At 39.7% G+C, this 26,465-nt stretch overlaps 1 protein-coding gene and 1 long non-coding RNA gene across 3 annotated transcripts in view; both read right to left on the bottom strand.

Annotated features, from left to right (window-relative positions):
- Positions 1-1,750: 1,750 nt before the first annotated feature.
- ptpn6 (protein tyrosine phosphatase non-receptor type 6) overlaps positions 1,751-26,465 on the bottom strand; it is a 39,698-nt gene continuing 14,983 nt past the window's right edge. The window contains exons 5-16 of one of the 2 annotated variants that reach the window (XM_034174502.1): positions 12,723-12,906; positions 9,565-9,681; positions 8,157-8,285; positions 7,800-7,896; positions 7,577-7,656; positions 7,297-7,443; positions 5,533-5,664; positions 5,279-5,433; positions 4,420-4,487; positions 4,108-4,259; positions 3,750-3,818; positions 1,751-2,021 (exon numbers count right to left, since the gene is read on the bottom strand). In XM_034174502.1, the coding sequence (XP_034030393.1) occupies positions 3,750-3,818; positions 4,108-4,259; positions 4,420-4,487; positions 5,279-5,433; positions 5,533-5,664; positions 7,297-7,443; positions 7,577-7,656; positions 7,800-7,896; positions 8,157-8,285; positions 9,565-9,681; positions 12,723-12,906 (1,330 nt within the window). In that variant the 3' untranslated portion in view covers positions 1,751-2,021. The remainder of the gene's footprint in view (positions 2,022-3,749; positions 3,819-4,107; positions 4,260-4,419; positions 4,488-5,278; positions 5,434-5,532; positions 5,665-7,296; positions 7,444-7,576; positions 7,657-7,799; positions 7,897-8,156; positions 8,286-9,564; positions 9,682-12,722; positions 12,907-26,465) is intronic. The other variant, XM_034174501.1, reaches the window with a different exon arrangement.
- LOC117514178 lies at positions 17,768-25,988 on the bottom strand. Its single transcript, XR_004561826.1, has 2 exons — positions 25,216-25,988; positions 17,768-24,097 (listed from the first exon to the last, which is right to left on the bottom strand). It is a non-coding gene; the product is annotated as an uncharacterized LOC117514178 (long non-coding RNA).

The following is a 26,465-nucleotide window of genomic DNA, read 5'->3' as shown; positions in this document are numbered from 1 at the left end:
ATCCCAACAAGCCTGGTCGGGCGCCAGGGGGCGCCCGTTGAGGGGGGGTCCTGTTGTGTGGGCCGCTGAAGAGGAGGTACTGCTGGCCCACTACCAAAGGGCGCCCTGCCTGAAGTGCGGGCTTCAGGCACGAGAGGGTGCTGCCGCCTCACAGGAACAGCCGGGAGTGACAGCTGTCACTCATCAACTACGACAGCTGTCACCAATCACCAGGTCATCACCCACACTACAAAAGCCGGACGACGTCTCCACCTCGTCGCCGAGATATCGTCTACCTACGGGGTAAACTCTCAGCCATTGTGGTTGTACCAAACATAAGTAATCTTTCTTGAACTGTTTACAGACATACCTGATCCATACGTGCAGCTGGAGGCTGGGGTTCGCAGCCGGTGATTAGAGTGACGGACTTCACTCCTCACGCAGAACTCTTTAAGTGTGGTTCAGGCGAGGTGTATGTGGTAATTCGGTGTCAGAGGTGGAGGTGTCTTTCCCACCTTGAAAGAAACTGTTGTTCCTGCTGTTTACTGGGTGTGTTTTCTCACACTCATCATATCTGTTTCTCTGCATCCTGCCAGCAGTACCAGATCCGACAGTCGGAGACGGTGACCTGCTGGCAGCTCCAGTATCCTTCGGGTTCGGTGGAAATCGTGTGGGATCCGGTTCTTCTCAGGACAGACGTCTCCTACCTTCGAGCCTGCCCACACGTCACCGTGTACATTTTGATTGTAAACCAAATTCTATATTTGTCTGTATTCTCGTTGTGCACATTTCACAACAGTAAAGTGTGTATTTTGGCTCATCTATTGTCCGTTCATTTACGCCCCCTGTTGTGGGTCCGTGTCGTTACACTTTCCCAACAAGAAAGTTTTACTTTTGCCTGCTGAAGTAGTCCTTATCACCAGGGGGGCAGGAGCAATGTAATAGCTGAACAGCAATTCTCTCTGGAAAAACTTTGCCTCCAGATATGGAGTTCTGTTAAATATGTCACTGAATTCCAAATTTTCCAAGTTACAGGGACGTTATTACATGCATACAGAATTATGACACTTCATAGCTATTTTACACAAAAGCCCAACCATGTTGAACTGTAAAGGGTAGACAAACAATTATTGACAATACGATCCCTTTAATAAGGGAGGGAATTATGGGTTCCAAAGAGGAAAATCAACAAAAGACACAGGATAGCACTTTGGTGTTAATATAGATCCTGCAGAACAGTCAGCTGCCAATGAAGGAATGGACAACCGTTGTTACTGTGGTACACATTAAACTACGAAAATATACAGAAATTCAGTGTGCATCTTTCTTTGAGTTACATTTAATTTGACCTGAACCTCCAGAATCATTTTTTCAGAGTACCAGTTACTGATGCAGAGAAAAGAACCCAAAAATGATGAGGAAAGATGTCCAAATTGGCCCAGATTATACTCTAAAAATGAATGGGTCATTTATTACAAAGAGGCCTGTTTTATTAACAGCTTTGCTGTAAATAGGTTGAACACAATTTGTCATCATACCAACTGTATATTAAATTGTAGCCACATCATGATCCTCTTTGTGCATTTTTTTATATATAAAAAAAAAACTTCATTAAACTATGTAAAGGAGTGAAATATTCTTTTTCATCTCAGTGATATATTTTGCTGCAGAACCACGATAATGTAGATGTGCAAAAAGTTCATATCTGATAAAAGTAGAAGATTTCTAAAAACAGTGTTCCAGAAATGAGTAAATTACACAACAAAGAAGAAACACTCGCTCTTTATTTGATTAAATATTTCATCAGTGAGTTTTCTTCACTTCATTTAGAAATCTTAATGTCATTCTGTATGAGCTCTCCAATGAATGACAAATCATTTAATCAAAGGAGCACTTTTATAAATATAACTAATAACATATTTTTGGTAAAACATCACAGCCTCTTCTATCGTTTCCTCACTGAGCCGCTTTTCTTGTCCGACTTGGACTTCTTTCCCTCTTTCTTTCCTTTTGACAGATTCTCATACACGTCTTCGCTGTTTCTGGAAGGAATGAACACAGTGTCAATTAGTGACATCTTCAAACATTCAAATATACATATAAGAGAGCTCATAGTGTTTGTGGCTGAAGTGAGCATTGCATTTCATGGTTATTAAGAAGTTGGATACAGCATGAAGTGGAAAACAGAGTTGATTCCTTTGCCTGCCTTCTGCTAGGCAAAGGAATCAAAGTGAAAGAGTCTTTTTAACGCTGCTGGAGGAAAATGATTTAAAAAATAAGTACAAAGTGGTTCCAGACAGAGATGTCTGAGACTGCTGTGAGACCAGAAGAAACAGATTCTGTCTCTGATTACATTGGTAGTGCAGTGCTTTTTCATTAGCACACTGGGTGAAGCACGAATATACAGTATAGGGTCCATTAGTATTTGGACAGTGACTGGATTTTTGTGATACTGCCTCATTACATCACCTCAATCGACTTGAAATCAAACAATTAAGATGTAGTTGAACACACATGACTGTAAACAATACCTCTCCCTGTCTGCTTTGCCACTGTACATATGCCCAGTCCTCAATTTACTCACTCATCTTTTATACCCACTTATTCCCATTAAGGGTCATGGGGGAGCTGGAGCCTATCCCAGCAGTCACTGTGTGAGAGGCAGGGGGCACACAGGGCAGGATGCCAGTCTACTGCAGGGCCGCATATAGACAGACAAACACATTCACACTTACAGTCAATTTAAAGTCACCAATTCGTCTAACCTGCATGTCTTTGGAAGTGTGAGAAAGGCAGAAGGCCTGGAGGGAACCCGCCCACGTGCAAACTCCACACAGGAAGGGCCAGGAGGGACGTGATCCCACAACCTTCCTGCGGTCAGGCAACAGTGGTCACCACGAAGCCACTGTGTCACCCCTTCAGTTTAATTCTAAGATTTTTTTATTATTTTTTTGGTTGAGGCAGTGTCCCTTCACAGATTGTGGACATTGTTCCTTGTGCACTCTATAACGGTAACGGGTGTGATGCATCAGTGGCACGGTGCCGATGTGTGTGAATCACCATATGGGCGGTAAAGCGACTGCATTTATACAGCACTTTTCCACCTAAATCAGAAGCTCAAAGCGCGTTACAGTGATGCCTTGCATTCACCCATTCACACACTTCAATGTTAGGGTGCTGCCATGCTAGGCGCTCACTACACACCGAGAGCAATGTGGGGATTAAGGACCTTGCCCAAGAGGCTTTAGGGATTTTCTGGCATGACAGGGGTTTGAACAGAGGAACCTCTGGTCTCCAGCCCAACACTTATCCATTAGACCATCACTAGGAGAGAATGTACAATCAATGCTGATGACAGAACCACTACAGTGGATAACTGAACTAGTACAGGAGGGAAGAGAACCATTATGGTGAGCAGACAGAACCAGTGCAACTCTGCATGACTGTCTGTGCCCGGGCATAGAACCAGTTCACAGACGTCTCTCAATCAGCATGAAATGATCCAGATCACAATTGATATGAATAGTGTTTCCAAAAGACCTATATTGACCTGATGTGATTTTGACTGCGTAGGCGGGTAATTGTTTGTTTTAATCAAAATATGGTGTTGAAATCGACACATTTAAGTCTTGAGATGTTTGTACCCGCCTCCCTTTCTTCGTAACGCCAGGCTGGTTTGACCTGCAGAATTTACTGGCACACAGTTGTGAGTTTCAAAGGAGTGATGTGAACATTTGAGGCACATCCAGCTGATGTCATTTGTTTTTCACTTACTTTGATACCTTCCTGCCCACTGGTTGGTGTTTGAGTTGCAGATTTCCATATTCCATTTCAGTGTCCTGGTGCAAATAGTAACAAGACCATTCAGACATGACAATGCACAATTACTCAAATATCTGCAGGTCAATGTTCGCTTACAGATAACATATCAAATGGAAAACACAGGAGTGTTTAAACCAGCATTTGGGAGTACAAAGGCCTACTGACACCCGGATCACTTTATTGCTCATATGTATGGAAAATATCAGTCTGTAGCTCAGCCACAAGTGAGGCTAAAGAAAATTCTATGTTTGTTTGATACTCGGCCGTCATTTGTTCTGTGGTCTTTGTGTTCACAGCCTGGCTCACCAGGGAGGCGTAGTCTTTGACCTTGATGGACTGGATGTACTCAGACACAGCAACGTAGATAAACTTGTATTGAGTCTCTGTCTGCACCATGCCGGAGCGCTGCTCCCGCACCATCTGGATGTACTTTGGGATGTCAATATCACAGTCCATACCTGGAGCAGGACAGCAGGGGAAAGCCTCAAAAGATTACAGAAAAATGTCTGCAGGCTAGTTTATTTATTTATTTATTTATTGTCTTTACTGGATATACGGGTATACTGTATTTCAAGAATGAATTCTTTTAAGACTTTTCTCTCTGTCTCTCTCTCTTACCTAGCGTGTCAATGGTCTCAAGGATCATGTCAATCACCACAATGGTGCCTGTCCGTCCAATCCCGGCACTACAAACAAATTACAACAGAATCAAGGCTGATATATAGTTCTCGAATATTAAGATTGAAAAATTGATTTCACCTGCTTGACCAGTAAAACTGAAGAATGATTCTGGCCTCCACTAATTCTGTTTGTCATTCCAAAAACCTTTGCGCCAATTTTCATGATCGTGTGGTGGGGCCAGGGTCAACAACAAACAGTTCATAGGTTGTTAGCTTTTTCTGTCTTTCAACTTCTATAAACATTGCAGGAAGAATTTTTTGTGTGTGTGTTGGGGGGGGGGGGGGGGGGGCATTGTCATTGGTTTCTCATGAAATAACACTTTAATTTAAAATAAATGTATGATTGACATACTGTGGTTGCCACGTGCAGAAAGATTGATGGTGCCACGGATAGCACCCTCTGCACAGCGTGCTCTACTCCTTTAATTGTGTTCATTCTGTGTGATCAGTTACTCAAACCCAATTACTTTCATGAGAAAAGAATTTGCTTCACATTACATCTGTCAGGTGTCCATCTACACCGATCAAACTGTGCAAAGGTGCTATTAGGGAAAATAAAAGGTGGCAAAATTTGATTGTATGTCAGTGAAGGTTGGTGTAGGACTCATAAATGAATTTTAATTACTTTAGAATTCAATTATTTAGAGATAATTATGTTATTAGGGATTGCATAATCACAATGATTTGATCCTATGGATGAGATGGATAATTAAGATGATAGTAGTAGTCACAAAGTGGAAAAAAATAACTAGAATTCCCCAAATCTATCGTGTTGTCCAGTTCCAGCTGTTCAGTACCTGCAGTGGATGATCATCGGTCCAGAAGTGGGATATTCAACCTGTTTAGAATTGACTTGCGTGAGGAAGCTGAGGACGCCGCCCGGCTCCTGGGGCACACCGTGGTCAGGCCAGCTCATGTACTGGTAGTGCCATATGGTACGGGTCTGATTAGACTGTGAAAAAGGCAGCGTGAAGGAGAAGACAGGTCAGCCTTAGCTCAATGCAGAGGTCAGTAAGTGTGATCAGATGAGATGTTAGTGTTTGGAGGTTACCTGATCCACAGGAGAAACCTCCAGGACTCGGACTTTGTAATCGGCAGCCTCCCTCTGTGACTTACATGTCACTACGTATGACCCCAGCTCCTTGGAGGCCTGTTCATCTGGCCAGTAAGGAACACATTTATTCTGCATAAAAACACAATGTTTTTTTCTTTTTTCCTCAACTTTTTTAAAATCTCAGATCAGTTTAAGTACAAAAAAGAAATTGTGCACTATATATATTATCTGCCGAAAAGGAACAACATTGTCAGTGTTCCATGATGTATACCACAAAATGGCCGACGCACATCCAAAATGTCCTTGTATTTGGTGTTACTATCTGATATTAACCTAACTGCTTTTTGTAGCTGTCTAATTAATAAAACCAAAGTGTTTGCATCTATTTGGAACGGCATGATGGAACACTCTGATTTGTTGCTTGGCATGCCGACATAATTTACATACTGCCTTGAATGCAACGTGAGCACGACACCCGCTTATACCTGCCTACTTCACTTTGCAGCCAATCACATAGCCACTGATTCATGACAGGCTCAGGACCACCCACATGGAGGCCGGCCTTGACTCAGGAATAAGTTAATGCATGGAAACATCGGGGCTTTTGTTCAAACAGTGCATGTGATGTTTCTTCAAAGGCCCCAGCGCTGCTTTAGATGATGCTGTTATCAGTGTAGGCAGCTTTCAATACAACATCTAAACTTTGAAGTCCGTTTCCTGTCCAATTCTTTTTGAGATCACTCACCACATAAAAGAACCTTAACAACATCAGCAATGAAAAATAAAACAAACAAACAAACATGCAACCTAATAGTCTCTATATAATTAAGTTGTACCAAACCTAGATTTCTGTTCACATCATCTTAATAAATAAAATGAAAGGCTTCCAGATAACTTCAAATTCATGCACTTTGTCCTTCAACATATATGTAATCCTTTCCCGTGGGACAGTCGATGTCATCTGCCGTAGCTATTGGTCTCTGGGATTTCTTCCAGTTTAGCGATATACATCTTTTGACATTAAGTTAGCCTAAATCCAAAAGTGTCCGTTTATTCTTCGTGTAATTGTGCTTCTCGGGGTAGAGGCCAAATAAAAACAACTTAACTCCATTATCACATGTTTGGAAATAATCTTTTCCATCACATCTTTTATCTCTTCCCAAAACAGTATTAGTTTTTTTTTTTTTTTACAGTACTACATACAATGTGTCAATGTTCCTCTGTGTTCTGTGCATTTTGGACACACATCAGGTACATCACCATTATATCTATTTATGTCTCCTGGTATTACATACACCTGTATCAACCATTTACACTGTATCAATTGAAGCGATGTGTTATTGGATCTGGTGTGAGGCAGAATGCATGTTTTCTGTCAGAGCTAATGAACAGTCATCCTTCCAAACCCAACACAGAATAATTTGACCTCTGCATGGATATGTTTGCCTTAAAAGAAGAAACACATTTCAAGTCAGGTCCATTCTGATTTCATACTATATTTAATCACAACAACAGGGATTTTATTTTTAAAATATGTTCTTATTTTCAGAGAAGAGACTTAAAATATCAGCATCACACACCTCAGACCAAGATGAGGATAGAAGCACTTGTGTCTCTCTCACACACACACACACACACACACACACACACACACACACACACACACACACACACACACACACACACACACACACACACACACACACACACACACACACACACACACACACAGTTTCAACGATGTGTTTTGTTGATACTGACCCGCCCCTTCTCCACTTCTCTTGTTGTCATGACGATCACCCTTGTGTTTTCCTGCCACACCATCTGCCAGAAATCATTGACCGTTGTTGCGAGGCATCCCTGCGTGGCGATGTAAACTTTCTGATTGCTTGACTCCCACAGGGTGTTCTGAAAAGTCAATGCACTTTAATCAAAGTGCACAATCAGTGCAACAACAACTCCAAATCTGAATGAATAATATGGATAAACGTGGGGGGGGGCTTCCCCTTCCTTGTGTGTTTTGAAGACGTTGCAGACTCACTTTAACGTAGTTGGCGTTAATGTAATCTGAACCCACAACGTTAGGATCAGCGTTCTGCAGGACGACCCTGGTGTCGTTGACTTTTAAGATAAAATAAAGAAACAAAGCAAGAAAATGGTGAGAAGAAGACTCACTTTAAAATATGTTCATCTGAAAGTGGACTTATTCAGAATATTTACTGAATTAGAAGAAAATGAGGAGTAGTATTTCTAAAAATGCTTACAGGGCAGTATGTTCTTATATCTGTTTTTGCTTTTGTTTTCAGGCCTCTGGCCTTCCTCTCTGCTCTTTTTCACCTTTGCCTCCAACTTTTGAAGAGCCTAGTGGTTGAAAAAGCAAGAATGAGAAGAAGAGAAGCTAATTATGTTTTCCTCCACCACAAGATGGGGGTGTAGTAATTTTTAGAAGAAACAGCAGACTCTTTCCCATTACAGTCTTATAGAAATAAGATTTTTGATGGATAACTTATTTTTCTTCACTTGAAGAACATCCTGTACAGTTCATTACACAGCAGATAAACCCTGCTCTCTGAGAAGCAGTGATATTAAATAAAATCTGATCAGTTCAGATTAAATCTTACATCAAATTCCTCCCAAAAACCAGCTTTGCTCTTCCCTCCGTCGCTCTCTTGCTGCTGCTGTGTGGTCTGGTCCAACAGTTTCACTCTGCTGTCGATATCTGCCGCGTTCACTCTAGTGGAGTAATAAGGCTGCCAGGAGAAAGAAAAAAAAAACATATTTTGGGATTGCCCAAAACTACTGAATGGTTGGAAGGATGTTCAAAAGGAGATTAAAGAGATTTTGGGTTTCAGTTTTTCTTCTTGATCCAGCACTTTACATATTAACTATACTTCCTGACTGTAAGATCGATGGAAAACTGATTTATATGCTGAGAATTCTGCTTTTATTGCAAAGAAAACAATCATTTCTTCCTGACTGAAACCACAAGATCCCAGCATAATGAACTGGAGAGACCAGATAATGACCGCCTTTATTATAGAGAAAATCACTACAAGATTACAACTGAAAACAGACCTCTAATCACTTCTTTCATTTCTGTTTTTTCCTTGATTGTATAATTTTATGTGTTACTTCTGCTTGTATTGGTATCTGTGTCTAGCTGTGGTAGCTGTGTCTGTCTGTGGTGCAGAGTAAAGCATCATTGCACGCGTCAAGCTGAACGGATCTCACCCTGTAACACATGATCACCTTCTAACTCTGTAGGAGATATGACATGCAGCTGTTGTGCCAGGCCGTGACAGCATTAACAAACATGAATCTCACCTCAAACAGCGGTCCAGGAGTGTTTCACACTCCTGGTTAAGTGGAGGACGAGTGCACATGTGATTGCATGAGTGAGTGAGTGACCGCACCATGCCAGCTTTGACACATATGGCGTGAGTCCGGTCCATACACTGGTTGTACTGCGATGTTCAGTACCGACAGGGACTGTGCAAAGGGAGGACACAGCGCTCCCTCCCGCTTTGGTCCAGTATTTGCCTTCCAGAAACTGAGCAGTCTTCAGCGCCTTTTATGGCCGTCTGATAGCAGTCTGTGTCATCCACCTGTTCTCTACATGTGCTTTGGATGCCATCATGCAGGTGTGGATGAGGTCATCTGGATGCGTTCTGACACTGCTGACCACGCCTCTTTTCCTCCCGACTGCATCAGATTACTGCAATATTTGTCAAGAATGTGCATGGTTCCTGCACATTCTTGCTATGTGTGACTGGGGCTTTAGTGTTTTACAGCTGGTGGCCTACCTTGGGTTGTTGCAACAGTGTACAATATTATATGACCTCTTAAACCAACAAACTAGAAGATGTAACCTCTGTTCTGTACTGTTAATATTTTAATATAATTCAACAGGTTTTGGTTGATTTCACTGACATTTTTTTTTTATTGTGGGTAAAAACAAAACTAGAACATGATGCAAACGTTTTATCTACTGTGCATTATTGATTAAAAAAATATGTCAGTCCACTTCACCTGTTTCAGATGGACCCAGTTTCCAGAAATCTCCTCAATCCCTTCACGTTTGTAGTGCTCAACCAAGTCTGTTAGCGTGTCGAACGTCTCCGATCCTCCCACTGTATATCTGTCATTCTGAACACACATATAAAGAACATGTCTGATGGAACAAAATAAAAGAAGATAAAATATAAAGAAGAAACTCACCAGTCATATCGAACAGATTAAAGTGCAAAACTTAAAAGCAAAAAACAACTGTTGCGAAGGTGGCCAAACTTACAAATATTTTCAAATGAATTTAATAGGATTTAGAATTTAATGGAATTGTTCTCACACTGAGTTTCTGATTTAAACTAATGCAGCAAACCTTAAGCCTATGAATCCTGTCTGAACTATATAAAAATATGTTCAGAACACACCTGATTTAACTCGTGCTTCTCATTAATAAATTTATTAACACCACTGATGTACTATGTTCACTAAATACCTCACAGTCTGATTATTGGTTTGATTATATTATTATCATAAATACATTTTATGAAAAGTTGTATCGGGCCAAAAACAAAAGTCATTAGAACTGCTTTACACCAAAGCAAAGAATTTCTTGGAGAAAATGTAAGCAGGATTACTGAAAAAAACGATTTTGTGTTTCTCACAAAAGTAACTAAATAGAAAAAGCTTGCGGCTGAGAGTTAAGGCCCGTCCCACATACTGTAGACTGCAGTCTTCCCAGGTTCGAATCCCAGCTGGGGCAAGTCTTTGCTGCACGTCTCACTTTCAAGGTCTGTATAATAATAAACGCTGAAAAATTCCCCCCAAAACATCCCTGACTGAAGAGGTTGGACCAGATCCAGAAGAGAGACCAATCAATTCAAAAAGGGGAAAACAGGACAATTTTGAAGTTATTAAGTAAAGACAATTTATTGTCATGTCACTACAGACAGTTATATTTTTGAGTACAATATTTGACACGATGGTGAAGATGAAGATGAGATGTTTGTCAAGGCACAGTGAGAAAAATAATGTGTTACAAATTTTAAAAAAATTAATAAAGGTGTAGCAAATATGCATATGCCATGACAATACAATAAAATATCAACAATAAGATTTACATTAAAGTTAAGTTAGAGCTTAAATTAAGTACAACTGTACATGTGCATTGTAAATAATACAAAATTAAATTTGTTAACATGACATGAAGAATGTGCTTTAACTACACTGCAAAAACACAAAATCTTACCAAGTTTATCAGTCTAATTTCCTCTCAAAATATCTATGTACACTTAATTCAAGCTGCAATCACTTAACAAGCAGCATTTCAGTAAGATATTAGGATTTGTTTTCAGATAATATATCTTAAAATTCTTGTTAAGTGAGTCTTGAAATGATCATGTTTAGAATCATATCTAAGACAAAACCAGGTGAGTTTTTTAACTCACTAGAAGAATTTTTTTTAAACTGCTGTTTTGTTTTGTTTTTTGTAAAAGAATCAACATTTCCTAATGCTACCACAGCTGCAATATTTACTATGCGGGTAATCAATTCATCATTTTGTGTCCAAATTTTGTGATTTCAGCTTTTTAAGCGTGAATATTTTCTGGTTTCTTTACTCGTCTCTGACAGTAAACTGAAAAGCTTTGGTTTGTGAACAAAACATTATCTTTGAGAAACACTGATTGATATGTTTCACCAATTTCTGTCATTTTATGGACAAAACAACTAAAGGAATAATACAGAAAATAATAAGCAGAATAACTGATAATGAAAACAACTGTTAGTTTGAGCACATTGAAATATAAGATTTTATTGTAATTTTGTGTCTTAGGAAGAGTTAAGTTGTACACAAGATTTTCTTCCATATCTTTTTTCCTTGTGTCTTTTTAAATTTTGGTATTTAATGCCCTTTATATGCTGAGCTTCTTATTTTTATGACCAAATATTTGAACACAAGGTTGAACGTTTTTAGTATAACTGGGTTGATTTACTGGTAAATTAACCAAAGAACAATCAACTAATGTGAAAATAATCAACAGATTGATTAAAAAAATCAATAAATTAATCAGTTACAAAAAATAATTGTTATTTGCAGCCATAAATGCTATTAAAGATCAATATTAGTTTCCTCAGCTACTTATTTCAAGAAATGTGAAGTAATTTTTCTCATGTTCAATATGGAGATTTTTTTCTTTGTTAAAAGACCTTGTTTTCAAATAATATGAAAAATAAATTAATAAAATAAAGCAATTAAGAAAAAAAAAACAGCTGCTTAAAATTCTTATGGAGTATCAAAAAACCTTGTTTAGCCTCAGATACAAGTCAAAACAAAATGTTTCTAAGACTCACTTAAGCTTTTTCAGATGTACAGTATTTTCTAAAAACAAGTCCTTCTATCTTACTGAAATTTTGCTGAAGTGAATGTTTCTTATATTAAGTGGAATGTAATATTTTGACAAGAAGGTACACACATATATATGTTTTTGAGTTTTTGCAGTGTTGTGTCTTTCTCGTACTAGTTTGCACGTTGCGGCTTTGCAGTTAGATGGTGGTTCCTGTGGGCTGGATGGCAGATGTAAAACGGGGAAACGTGTTCCTTTTGTTGTATGTTTAGTCTGATTGGGTGCATATTAATAAAACCAGCTTCAAACAAAACAAAGTCATTTAATGGATGAGGCTAAAAGTTTTTTCTGGGTATTCTAATATATTTATTCTGTACTAACAGCAGACAAGAGTCACATAAGATTTATAAAAAAAAAGTTCCCATAAAAACTCTTTGGTGACCTTATCTGTCTTTTCACATTAATATTTTGCACATTTGTAGTGTAGCAAAAAATGCCTCCAGCTTATTTCTATGAGGTAAACTGCAGCTAAATAAAATATAATGCAAATCTCATGAGGGCAGCTGATGATGGAAGCAGATAATTTATGAAAATTAGAGAGACGAATGTGTTTGATCAGTTCTGTTTGACTCATAAAACCGTGGTTCTTGACGTAAATGTCTGACGTAAAACTCCCTTGTTCATCCAAAATATTGCATTTAGGACCAACAGCAGAGCTAAAAGTTGAGCAACGCTCTGTCCTTGCGTAAGACTGGAGAAACCTGACTTCGGCTTCAGTAATCGCCTCTGTGTGTTTTAGTGTGCAACACTGAAGTGCTCTTGCACCACAGCAGTGCCTACCTGGCACATGACCTTGATGTGGGAGACCCTCTTTCCTCCTGCTTTATTCAGCTCATCCGTCAGCACAGACAGAACAAAGTCTCCGGGTTTGGACAGTGACTCTCTTACCAAATAGGTCCCCGGCTCAGATCGAGCAGCGAGGAGCTTCTCTGCATTCTGCCCGGACAGATGACCGTGGTACCACCTGGGACAGGAAGGCACAACCTCAGAAAACAAAGAACAAATCTGCTACACACAGACACTTGAATGGTCCTATAATTGTAGGTATTGTTATAACTGTAGAAAACTGTCTTTAGTGTCAACATTTTTCACTCAGATGTTACAAAAACTTTGTCACAATCTGCCATAGTTATAATAGTGAGCAAAGTCACTCACATGCACCAGGGAACTTATTCATCTGGGGTAAAGCCCCCTAAAACCCGTCACGCTGTCATACAAAAACTCCTGTCAGGTGCCATGTTGCCACAAGCTGACACTCCTGGTATCAACACGGTACTTCCTGAACACTGGTTTACTTCCACACGTCAGCTTAAAACAACTCCTGGCCATTTTGTGACAATTCCTCCAACACTCATAGTAACTCTTAAGCACTATTGGTGTGGTCATGGTGCATCATTAGGTGCAGTGCTCACTATAAATTGCCATGTATTGTCATCATGATGTGTAATGATAGCATGGACATTTCAAAGGTGCTTGTGACCACTCAGCGGCACATGAAGCGGGACAAGGACTTTGCATAAATGGCTCCTCCCGCACGACTTCCATCAAGATTTACTACTAATTAACTCATGACCCTACTTGTGCAGAAATGTACCACCTGTTTCCATGGACAAGACCCTTCACATGCATTGTCCCAGTTCACCCAGCTGTAACTGGGCACCACTCTTGTCTGGGGAAGTAACCTGTGATGGACTGGATTCCCAGTCAGGGGGAGTCATGTACTCTCATCCGCTACATAGGCCTCAGGGCCTATATAGGACTTACTTCTTCTATTTTTACTTGTGGCCCAAGTCCTTAAAGTGTAAAAAGCCAACTGCTGGTATGTTCATCATTTGTGTCAAATTATTCCCAACATACAAATACTCTTTTCTTCTTCATCACATTGTCGTAAGTTTAAAGACAGTCAACAGTGATTCTTTTTAGGCAGCTCAAACAGAGAACTTCCTCGGTGGTTGCACATTTGTTTACTGTTTTGTCCTGTACTTGTTTGTAGCTTGGCAGTGGACATCTGATAGATGTTAGTTTTATCGGTGCGTTATCTGTTTTCCTTCTGTTCGCATCCGGAAGCGCTGCACACCTGCATTCAGCTGCTGTCCACTCACTCCATCAGAGCCTCAAATCCACTGGAGACAGATGGATTTTTGCCACTGGACAAATTATTTAAATAAAGCAGGAGTGGTGGGCAAGTGGTTCGTGCACTTGGTTTCAGTGCGGAAGGTTCCTGGTTGAAACCCTACCCCTACCTTGTATCGTTTTTAAGAGGGCTCCTAATTTGAGTTTCATGCTTGTCCGTGCAAATTTGCCGTCACGCTGTCAACCATATTTTTCACAAGTATCACCACATGGTAACAACAGTTGTGGCCATTGTGCCCAATGTAATTTTACTTATACAACTCAAACATTTTCACATCCCAGGACTGGCAAAGTCTTCAAAATTCATGGCACTATTTCATGTAACACGGCTAATGTTATTTACATGTTAAAATGCCCCTGTGGCCTAGCTTATATTGGCAAAACAACAAGACCTCTTAAAATTAGAATATCAGAACACAGATCTAATATTCGGAACAAAGACAAGAAAAGTTCAGTGGCTATTCATTTCACACAAGCTCAACACAATGTGAGCACATTGAGATTTATTGGGATAGAACAAGTAAAACTGACGAACCGCGGTGGTGATATTAATCAGTATTTACTTAAAAGAGAAAGTTATTGGATCTACACTCTGGACACTCTCAATGCTAAAGGACGTAATGAGGAATTTGACATCAGACCTGTTTTGTGACTCTTTTTGTAGTTTTGTCATCATCTTTAGTATCTATGCAGTTGTTCTTATGCGATCTTTTCCCTGTTGTCTCTTTTAATGTTTATATTAATTTGATGCTTAATTCTAGCACTGTGTCGATTGCACCAGTTGGATGCACCTGTTTGTTCCTTTTTTTTTTTTTTTTTTGGTTTATTTACATTATTCTAGGATTGTTTACACCTGATGCCTATTGTAAAAGGAATACAACATGTGAGTTTTGTTTGTTTGATGATTTGAAACTGTGAGTTTTGTTGGTTTGTTCATTTGTTTGATGCTTTGGAACTGTGCAAAGGCACTGATCTGTAATTGGTAGCCGTGGCCTATTTTTTTCTGCAAATTTGAGCTTCTTTAATCATTTTGACATTTTCAAAGCACTTAATCGACTATCACCAGCATGTTTTTTTTCATGCTATTTTCATCTAATCAATCACGTCTTTATTATTTTGTGACTTAATTGACTTTATTGCTATTACATGGATATTTATTCTTAATTGTAATATATGAATTTATGAAATTATTAAATCATTTAATTATGTCATTTTTAATTGGTGAAGAGTGGTACAAATTTTTGCTAATTGGTGGTTCTGGCCTATTTGGCAATGAATTTGGGACCTTTTAATTGTAATAGAATTTTTTTTTTTTTTAAGAATTACAGGTGTCTTTAGTTTTTTGTGAATGAAATCTATTTGAATTTAAACTGTATTGAAATTTGTCTTTTTTCTATGCAATAGATATTTTAATACATGGAAGTGCAATATCATTACAGCATGAACCCTGTTTGATGACAGTGTGTTAAGTTTTTTGTTTTGTTTTTTTTTTTCCCACACGTTGCCAATCATTGTGAGTTTATATACAGGTGCATCCGGACATGTTAATTATGTCTGATGAAGGGCGAGGCCCGAAACGTCACTTTGGTGCTTCATTAAAGGTTTGTTTGGGAGCTAACTGGCTGTGCGGATCTTCCTTTTGTTTTTTCAAACCCTACCCCTGCCACATTTTGACGTGTAATGTGGAGTTGCGTCAGGAAGCGCATCTGGCGTAAAACTTGTGCCAATTCAACATGCAGATCCACCTCTGATTTGCTGTGGCGACCCCGAGTGTAAAACAAGGGAGCAGCTGAGCGGTTTACTTTTACACATTATTTAAATAATTCTAATCAGTTTACTCAATCCATCACAGTGTGACTACACCTTTACATTGTAGTATTTATATAAGGTTCTTTCTTTGGGATTATAGGTCAAAACAGTCATTTCTGGTCTGTTTTTTTTTTTTTTTTTTTTGGAAAAAGTATCAATAGAAGAAAATACAAACTAAATAATTTAAGCATAAAATCTGCCTTCTAGACTCAGTAGTTACACAGATCTAAGGACCACTTCACACATAACACGACTGAAGCCAACTAGTGCACGAAGGAGGAACTGCATACCACTCGTTAAAAATTGGCGCCGCCTCAAACGCCTCATACAGCTGTTGCCTCAATCATTCGCACACAGCAGAGCCAAAAGACAGCGAGTGCCCTGCGAGAGCCTATTCCACCCCTCTCTCGGCAGGTGTCGGCCAAATTCCAGGTGTCATACACGAACATCCAACACCTCTCACTGGGCATTTAGAAAATGTGTGGTTATTCCCAGCACGAGAGGAGAGTGCAGCTGACCACATTTGAGCTGCCTGTGAAAACTGTTTAAATGCCCCAAGAGTGTGGCGTAACATAGGAGTGATTGTGGCGACCACCAACCCCCCCTCCCCCCCCAAAAAAAACATGTGGCATGTGGGGAGGAGCACACTTGCATGACATGTTGATAATTATGGACAGACATGATCACATGGGGACCGGCCATCCAAGTCTGAGCGCACATGGCACAGCAAGGGGCCTCTCAGCTGATCACCACCCAGCCACTCACTGAAAGCTGGAAATGACGGCTCAGTGCATGACGTGTTAATTTAAATCATGAGAACACAGCCAGGACAAGTACATAAACAAATACTACAATAACTACATATACAAATACATAAATAACTAAAATAAATAATCACAATAAATAATGTGCTGATCAAACAGATGGGCGTGTCCATGCAAACTGCTTCTGTTGAGATCTCTGAACCTGGATGTCACAACTGGAGAACACGTACCATGTTTTGAAGGACATAACCTTGCAACTGTCCACCATGGGGGTGCATGTGTGTGCCTGTTGTCCTCACGTGGAAATACATAAAAACATATATCGCCTTTGCAAGGGGCTGCACCGGCCGCACAGCGCGCACATCGGCAGGCTGTGCCAGGTGAAAAGGACCGTCTGATCATGTGTACACTCAGCTGGCGATCTGAATGCCACGTCACCCACGTCAGCTCTGGTCCACACAACGCAGTGTCTGTCCTTCGACGTGCCACTCGGCGGACACATCTGCTGGCCCCGCAGATGTGGACATAAGAGCACACTGCTTCATTCATGTCATTTCATGACTGTACGTCTATGACCATGGGTCATATACAGAGGTCCTTCTGTACAGAGGTACAGAAAGATCATACTTGTATTGTCCGCTTGGTAAGAGGGATTAAATATTAGAACCTGTTGTGTTTTTTATGGTGTGTGGTTTTTATTTTTTTCTCCACAGCAGCGGCGCAATGTGGTGTCACATGCTCCAGGTGCTCGCACTGTGTTTGTGCATGTGCACAAGCATGCACGAAACCATCGCCGCTGTATCGTGCACGCCTGTCCGGCCATGTGTCCCTCCCGACAGCAGGTGGAATGTTTCACGGTTCCCCATTTTGTTTTTTGTCCACGGATTTTCTTCTGGTTTCTGCATCTTTTGCCCACCGTCGTGTTATGTGTGAAGGGGCCCCCTTAATGACGTGGTAAATTTCATGTTTTGGCCACTACCTTGGTAATGCTTCCATTTGTGACAAAGCATTCCAACAGAGCCTGCAGAAATTTGGATCATGCAAATAATCTGACACCAAAATTAACACCATGGCACAAGCATACACAGACCAATGGATTACATGGCATACAAAGATTTATTTTTTTACTGATTTGTGAGTTTGTCCTGCAGTTAATCAGGTCTGAACATAGGCCATACAGTACATATATGATCGCATTAGTGGTTATCAGGCAGACTGATGTGCACAGCATGTGGCAACAAAAAGGCAGAACAAATTCAGATGCACAATGTAAATTAAAAATGTCCAGTACAGATGTTTCTGTTTGGTCAGTGGTATTTTTGTCCATTACACTGTGGGTATGTGAAGAAGTGAATGCACACTCCGTTGTGTTGAGCTTTGACTTAATTTTAGGCACAGTTCTCGATTTGTTCTTCTAAACTTCCTGTTTTGTGGTCGGAAAATTTCTGATGACAGATTTCATGGCTGAAGAGGACAACGTATTTATAGCACCTCACACACACTGAGCCACAGATAACAGCCCCCCCACCAAACATTTTCAGAAGACTCAGTTCCTTGATTTACTTGTCAAAATAACTTGACTTTACAGAAAATTAAATAAGACTTCAAAGTAGAAGTTGTCTTTGCAATTGTGCAGAGAACCTTTGCAGAAAAATAACCAACAGTGTCAACTGTAAACTATATGAGCATGTTTTTGACATGACTGTTTTTTTTTCTGTTTTTAGAGACTCAGTAAGACAAAAGCTACATGAGAAAAATGAAAAAGAAAAATGAACCACACCGGGACCTGCTGATGTGTGTAATCGTGTGACAAACGAGATGAGAGCGACTGGGTGAGGAAGATGGTAAGTGCGCAAGAACATGATGGAGAGTGCAATAGAGGAAGCCAAATAAGATCTGGCCATTGCTTTCAAAAGTGTCAAAACTTAAAGTTTCCAACCACTGTAAGAAAGGGAAGTAGACAACTGACACGGAAGGGAGGGGGGTAGAGCTCCGAGCTTGGTTAAAGGTCAGTTACACATTTGACAGAAAGTAGAGTACCAACATCTGATTCAGAAATGGAGCAGAATGCTTCAATGCTTATATATGTTTATCATTATTGTAGCTAGTTGGACGTTAACCTACTTTAAGCAATCTACTGTCACGTAATGTTTTCCATTCCAACGCTGCCACGCAGGACAAATTGCATACATGTCATTCCCAGTTGTTCATTATCGTTATGATTATTAATTTTATCCAAAATGTCAAACACAAAAATATGTCAATATACAATGCAATGTCTTGATTTTGTAGAATAATCCTGTCTCTATGTATTAAGAACTGCACGCTTTTATTTTATGCCATGAAAGTACATCTTCTGGTAGATTTCACAGCACGTATTTTACTGTCTCACTGATGTTTGTGTGTTGCTTGTTAGTCAATAAGGCAAAGACTGAATGTCTTTGGAACTAGATCTCTTCAGAGGATCCTTGAGTAACGCTGGAATGACGTTATGCCAATTGTGTGGTTTCTTCGGAAGACTAAAATGAGGAGTCTCACTTGTATTGTGAGGAAGCATCAGCTTTGATATTCTGGCCATGTGGAGCGTTTCTCTGTGCATGAACCAGCACGCAGGTGCCCAAGTGTTGAGGATTCCAGGGACTGGAGACGGTGAAGGGGATACCAAAGTTTCATTTGGCTGTGGCAGATAGATAGTTATTTTAGAGATGTGGGGATGGACCATTTGTTTGTCTGGGTGGTTATTGTTTTGCAGTTTGTTAACCCAAAGCGGCTCTGTGGTGTCGTGGATGTGGTGAAGCGCAGCACCAGCACATGCTCCCAGACGTGACTTGACTATGCATTAAATACGGTTTGCATCAAACTGATGTGAATTCTACCACAGTTTTATCCAAATAAAAGACAAAACACCATGCTGCTTAGGGGAATTTTCTTCCATATCAAGGCTATGAAGTCAAGGACACAGGCTGAACAAATGGCCGACTGTGTTCCCACCATCAGATCACGTATTAGTACACCTGACCAACACGCCATGTTCACCTTCTACATCTACAACATAATTTCTGTAGTGCGACTGTCACTGAGGCACAGCGGTGAAATTAGTCATCAGAAAGCTGATATGTGGAACTGACTGATTTTGTTGATCCAGAATGACACTAAGTTTGAGATCAAGAAAAAAAAACTGTGCAACAGTAAAGGCTTTGTCATTCATTTTAAACACTACATGTATGGTGCCTCAGCTCCAACATTTCTGCTATGGCATGTTTTACAAATACCTGTGTTTTTCTTTTGTTTTATTTATTAGTTTGGCCAAAGCAGATGGTCAACCCACTGAGTCTGGTCTGCTGGAGGTTCTCTCCTATAAGTATTTCAAGTAATATTAAATGTTTAAACATGTGTTTGTAAAAATATTATAGTACCATTTTGGAATTTGTGTTGTTTATCATAAGGCTAAACCAGAAAAGTTTGGGATGGTATGGAGGATGGGGGGAAGCAGTGATTCTTGCATTTACGTTGGCTTCTATTTCATTGCAGATGGTAGGAACCCAAGATAGGTTATGTTTTATGTGGTCAACTTCATTTCATTTCTTAAAAAAACATCCATTCCTGCATTTAAGGCCTGCAACACATTCCAAAAATTTTGGAACTCTAAAGGTTTTTTTTGTTTGTTTTTTTTGCCATACCTTCTCATAACACTTCAAAGATACATTGGCATAGAGGATACCAAGTGATGAAGAGTTTTAGGTGTAATGTCCCATTCCTCCTGAAAACACATCTTAAGGTGTGCAACAGTACAGGGTCATCATTGTTGCATTTTCTTTTCAAAATTCTCCACAAATTCTCTGCTGAGGGCAGGTCAGGGCTGCAAGTAGCACAGTATCAGTACCCTCCTATTCCACAGCCATGCCTTTGTAAAGTGTGTATAATGCGGTTTTGCATTGTATTGTTGAAAAATGCATGAACGTCCCTGGAAAAGATGAAGTCTTAAAGGCAGCATATGTTGCTGTAAAATCTCTATGTATTTTTCTGCATTAATGCTGCCATCATAGAACTGTAAATTACCTTTTCCAGGATCACTAAGACAACCCCATACCATGACAGACTCTGGCTTTTAGACTTGTTGCTGATACCAGACTGGATCGTCCCTTCTGTTTTTGGTACACGGCACATGTGGTCCGTTTCTTCCAAAAAAGATCTGGAATACTAATTTGTCTGACCACAATGCACATTTCTGTTGCGTGATGGTCCAACCCAGGAGATGCCGAACCCAGAGATGTTGACGCTGCTTCTGAACAAGGTTAATATAAGGCTTTATTGCACAGTAAAATTTATAAGGGCCATTGGTAAATGTAACTCTGTCATGTAATGCTTGATAAATGTTTCCCAAGGTAATTGCTTGAACATGTAGTTATATCAGCTACTGAGTGCAGGAAGGGCGAAGTGGATGGACAAATGTGGCAGGAGTGAATTGTGATAGAAGGATATCTGCAAGAGTGAAGGACAAAGTTTACAAGGCAAGAGTGAGACCAGGTGTGATGGACAACTTGAGGGTGTACAAGTTCAAAGATCCTGCTATTTTCTTTGGAAGTGATGACGATGTACAGGATTAGGAATTAATATTTAGAGGGACAGCAGAGGTGGGACAGTTGGGAGACAAAGTCAGAAAGGCAAAATTGAGACGTTTGGACATGTACAAAGGAGGGACTTAGGGTATATAGGGAGAAGGATGCTGATGATGGAGCCACCAGGCAGGAGGAGAAGAGGGAGGGTAAAGAAGAGGATTATGGATGTGGTGAGGGAGGACATGCAGGTGGTTGGTGTGACAGAGGAAGTTACAGAGGACAGGGTGAAATGGATCTGAATGATCTGCTGTGGTGACTCCCAACAAGAGCAACTGGGAGAGGAAGATGATTATAGACGGTGACACATGAGGATATTAGACAACAGTGCAATTGGGAACAAAATGCCCAACGGCAAAGTGTAACTAGCAACAGCACAAAGGAAATGGCAAACTGTTTCACTCCACGTTAAATTTTTGTATAATTTAAAAATTACAATAAAATTAGAAATAAAGAATAAAGCATCGGTAAAATGCACTTGACTAATGCGTTCAACTCTGAATGATATTCACAGTTCCTCTGTGAAATTGTGAAAGAAAATCCACCAAATTGCAGTTTTTTGTTTTGTTTTGTTTTTTTAGAAAGGAAGGGAAACATGAATAAAATATTTGAACACAGGATGTGAAAGTTTTAACATCAGTGGAGTTAAGAAACTCTTTGTAAATGAAATATCTGAGTACAAATGTTAGATTTTTTATTTTTATTTTTTGGCTGATGCAGGAAATGAAATCCCACATCACAAATTTGAAACAAAAATGTGCTGAATCTGGTAATCCCTTGTAGAAATGCAAAACTTTTTTTTTTTTTAGTGGCTGTACATACGTCATGCCAGAAACAGTCACTGGAACCAAGTAGCAAAATCTGTTTGACATCTTTTCATATTCACCCAATTATCCAATTTTAGTCTGTAGGCAAGAAAAATAAAGGTCTAAACCCCAAACGTCTAACATGAAATGAGAAGGTGGTTTTTCTTCTCTGTAGTGAATGAACAGTTAATATTATAAAGGTTATTTTTAGATAATAAATGCTGCAGGCAAAAATTCCGAAATTAAAACACAACACAACAAAACGTAGGTTATTATATGTTTCAAATAAACTAATGTGAGAGTGAACTGGTAATTGCAAAAAGTGCATTCACCTTTGAAAGAGCTAAGAGACTAAATGGAAATATTTAGGTCATATTCTTGAGTAACTTCCCCCCTGACAGCACATGTGAGCACATGCAGCAGAACCATTGGTGTTCTCCAAGCAGAAATATTATTGTCTTACAAATGAGTCTGAATAACTTCCCTCTATTCTATGAAATGTCAGACTCATGCATCCACTTACTGAGCTCCAATGCACAAAGCAGCACAAAGTAGCACATGGCGCATCGCAACTGCCATTGCAAGTGTGCAATTGATGCAAGTGTCATTTTCACAGCCGACACCCACATTCTCTTCAAGAGCAAATCTACTTTCACTCATTTGTGCACCCAGCAGTGCGCTGGTCTTAAATAAGGTGTTGTCATGTGCAGTGTCTGTGCATTTGCATCGTGGCTCTCCACAACCAAAATGTGGTCTAAATTAAATCACAGTTTGTCTATTATTCATACAGCGAAATAGTCAAAATATGCTGTACACAGGCAGGTTCACAACACGCACACGCTGCTTATACACAAAGGGATGAATAATGGTGTATTTAACAGCAACCAATCATAACAAAATTTAAAAACAAAATACATGTCAACACAAATGGCATTAATGGCATAACCATTAATAACTCTGAGTTATACTATATCTTTAGCACAGGTGCGATATGTGTGTGTGTGTTGTGGGGGATGTTTGTGCCTGCTGGGAGATCAGGCAATCAGAGAATAATGAGGAGAAGGTGTTGCAGGAGGCACTCTAAGGCTTTACCTCGGGGATCTATGAATGACTGATGCTCCTACATGTGCACTTCAACACTTGGTGCCAGAAAACCTCTCATTATCTCCTCTTTGTTCACTATCTAAAACGCAATGTGCTGGTTGTTGGTGCACCTGTCTCTTGAAGGCACTTACAAGTGACACTCTGTTTCTTTTATTTTATGTTACACCCTAAATACTGAGATGACTCACAGAAGTGGGTGTGGCACGCTGTCGAACGCCTTTGTCAAGTCGCTGAAGGCAAAAAACAATGGTTGGTGTTACTCTCAACATATTTTTTTGCAGTTGATGGACAGTGAAGATTGTGTCTGTTGTCCCTCTTGATGGTCAGAAGGATGTTTTTTTGCTAGTAGTTTCAGACGATTGTCACCAATGCCTGCAAGCACCTTTCCTGTGGTAGACAATAAGGAGATTCTGCTATGGTTTCCATAGTCAAAGTTGTCTCCTTTCCACTTATAGATGGTGACAATCATTGAGTCTTTCAGATCCGGTAGTATTTCTTCTTGACTCCAGATTTTGATGATGAGTTGATGCAGCTGGTGAGGGACCTCCTTTATTAAAGACCTCATTTAAAGACCTGTTGTCTTCCCCAGGTGCTCTCTTATTTTTCTTACCTTTAAAGGGCAACAAGAGTTTCTGCAAGTGTTGGGGTTCAGCTGAGTTCTTAAACAATGTCTTGTCTTGGTAAATGGCTGAGCACTTCCTCCTCCTCAATGACTGGTTTGGTGTTCAGGAGGTCTTCAAAGTGTTCTTTCCATCCAGTACTAATGTCATAGGTGAGCAGACTGACCTCCAAAAAGACAAATTAAGTATCAAATTGTTCATTTGGATATCAACTTTATCAAAATGGATTTTAACTAACAAGTCATTTTAACCCCTTGTTTGTGACATACCAAAAACATGTTATAATGAGGTTCATTTGGAATTCTGATTAACTATTTCAGTTTTCAGATACTCAAATAAAATCACCAAATATATGTTAGGTGAGATGTATACTGCACATTTCAACTTGAATATTTGGAAAATATAACACTTTAGGGGTTTGGTCTTCCATTTTTACCCAAGAGGGTGTTGGCCGCTACTGGTATAGGGAGACGTTTCGTGACCCCTGCCCTTATCTTTAAAAAGAAAACTTTTTCCACTTACTTCTGATTGTTGTTGAACTCGATGGATATTGTTAAAACCTCTTGGAAATAATTGTTTTACAGGGGGAAGAGGAACTGACTCAGTCATTTTAACCTGTTCTGTGTGAAGGTGTCTTTATTTTGACCTTAGTCCGTTTTTCATATACATTTCAGAAAGTATTCAAAACTACATATTGTGTAACATCATCTTTGAGCTACAGGTCTTATTCGGGGAGTGAGGTAGGCCTAATTATTGTACTTTCTAAATATTACGCTTGATTTGATTTGTTTGTTTTTTTGTTGTTGTTGTTGTTGTCCATCATAATTTGGTAACAGTACTAATAAAGCAATTTGTTTCTGTAATACACAAATTTCATTGTTTTGTTTTGTTCAGTTCAATCATTCCTTCTAAGAATTTTCGACAATGACAGAATAGTCCCAATGGGAAGAATGTAACTGTAAGTACAATGCTAACTACTTTCTTAATCTGAAATTTAGAGTGGAACCCCGGTAGAGGATCAGTTCACTGCTTTGACCACAGTTGCTTTCTTTGATCCAAGCTATAAGTACAGGTAACAACTTAACTGAAGCAAATCACAATACAAAATATGCACAATATGAATGCACACAATGGGATGTGAATCATGGAGGTGGACTAACAATTACCGGGATGCCATTCTAATTTTTTCTTTAATTGCAGCTTCATTAATCAGATGGCAGCACCTTTTTGAAACCTTTGCGAAAATGCTGGAGCAGTACTGAAGGAAGACCAGTGAGTGATTGTCGCTGGAGGGTTCAGGGATGGAGAAGTTGTCACAATTGTTCGTGAACATGATGTTTCCAACATGCATGACCTGTACTCAACACAAGAAGAAGCGGATCTGTTTGGTACTGCATGGCATCCATGCACTGCAGGACCACTCACGAGTCATAATACAATGTGACGACACCGATGTCATGGTGCTACTTGTCTACTATTACAGCAGAGGGTATTTACCAGGAGAGGTATTCATGCATTCCTGGCATTCGGGGAAGATAGTCAGTCATGAACGATAAGTGCCAATACAAATCATAGCACAACAGTTAAACAAGACTGTTTGCAACATACTTCCAGCCATCCATGCCCTCTCAGGATGTGATACCACCAGCTCCTTGAACAGGATGGGAAAGCGCACTGCATACAATGTTGCAACGAAAAATGCAAAACCCTTGCAAGGCCTCGGTGACAACACGAATAAGGATAAATTAATTAAAATCAACGAGGAAATTTGCTTTACTCTTGTATGGCAAAAAAGGAAGAGATGTTGAGTCACTGGATGATATAGATCTATATCTGAATCAAAATCGATGCTACCAGTATATTACATTAAAGAATCCACCCCAGAAGTAGTGCGTGACATCACACATTTGTATTGTTCACACAGCAACTGCACAGAAATGTCGGTGTACAACTGCAGGTCTACCAAGCATTCAGATCTCCACTTGTGGAACTGAATGTGACAACCCAAACAATCGGACAGTGCTGGACGTAGAAGACAGGGACAATCAAAATACAACACATAAGTCCATCTTCTAATTATCTGCACAAGTACAGCAACCAGTTGGAACTTTGGATGGCCGTAATCAGAATGTTCATTTGAGGCAATAATTGCTGAGGGATGTGTTGTGACTTGGGTATTGGGAGGGAATGAGATGCACCTACATGTGCATGTGGCTGAAAAGCAATTAAACCAATTAATCCAACATGAGAAACCATGTGGATGTTCTTAATTCATGATATATAATATTCTGCACTGGGACCTCACTTATCTGCTGAAGTAAACCCCTCTATTTTGGCTGAAATGGTTCCCCAGACCCCTAAAAATATTTGTTGCCTTTGTATTACCGGTCAGAATAACACTATAGGTCTTAACGAACATAAATATTGTGATCTTTGTCCAATATCTGCATAACAGATATATATGGAAATACATTTCAATCAACAAATTTTCTTCGTGTTTTTGGTATGTCACAAACAAGGGTTTAAAATCACGTTAGCACAGGAGTTCATGAGTATAAGCTCACGAATATATTTTCCTGAAGTTGACATCCTAACAAACAATTTCATACCAATTTCATCTTATAAGATTATGCAAGGTATCCCAAAAAATTGGGCCTTGGTCTGCTCCTCT

Source organism: Thalassophryne amazonica, chromosome 7 (genome assembly GCF_902500255.1).
Source record: "Thalassophryne amazonica chromosome 7, fThaAma1.1, whole genome shotgun sequence".
In the NCBI taxonomy this organism is placed as follows: Eukaryota; Metazoa; Chordata; class Actinopteri; order Batrachoidiformes; family Batrachoididae; genus Thalassophryne; species Thalassophryne amazonica.
Note: the sequence above shows the minus strand (reverse complement) of the source record. Positions and strands in the feature narration are given on the sequence as shown.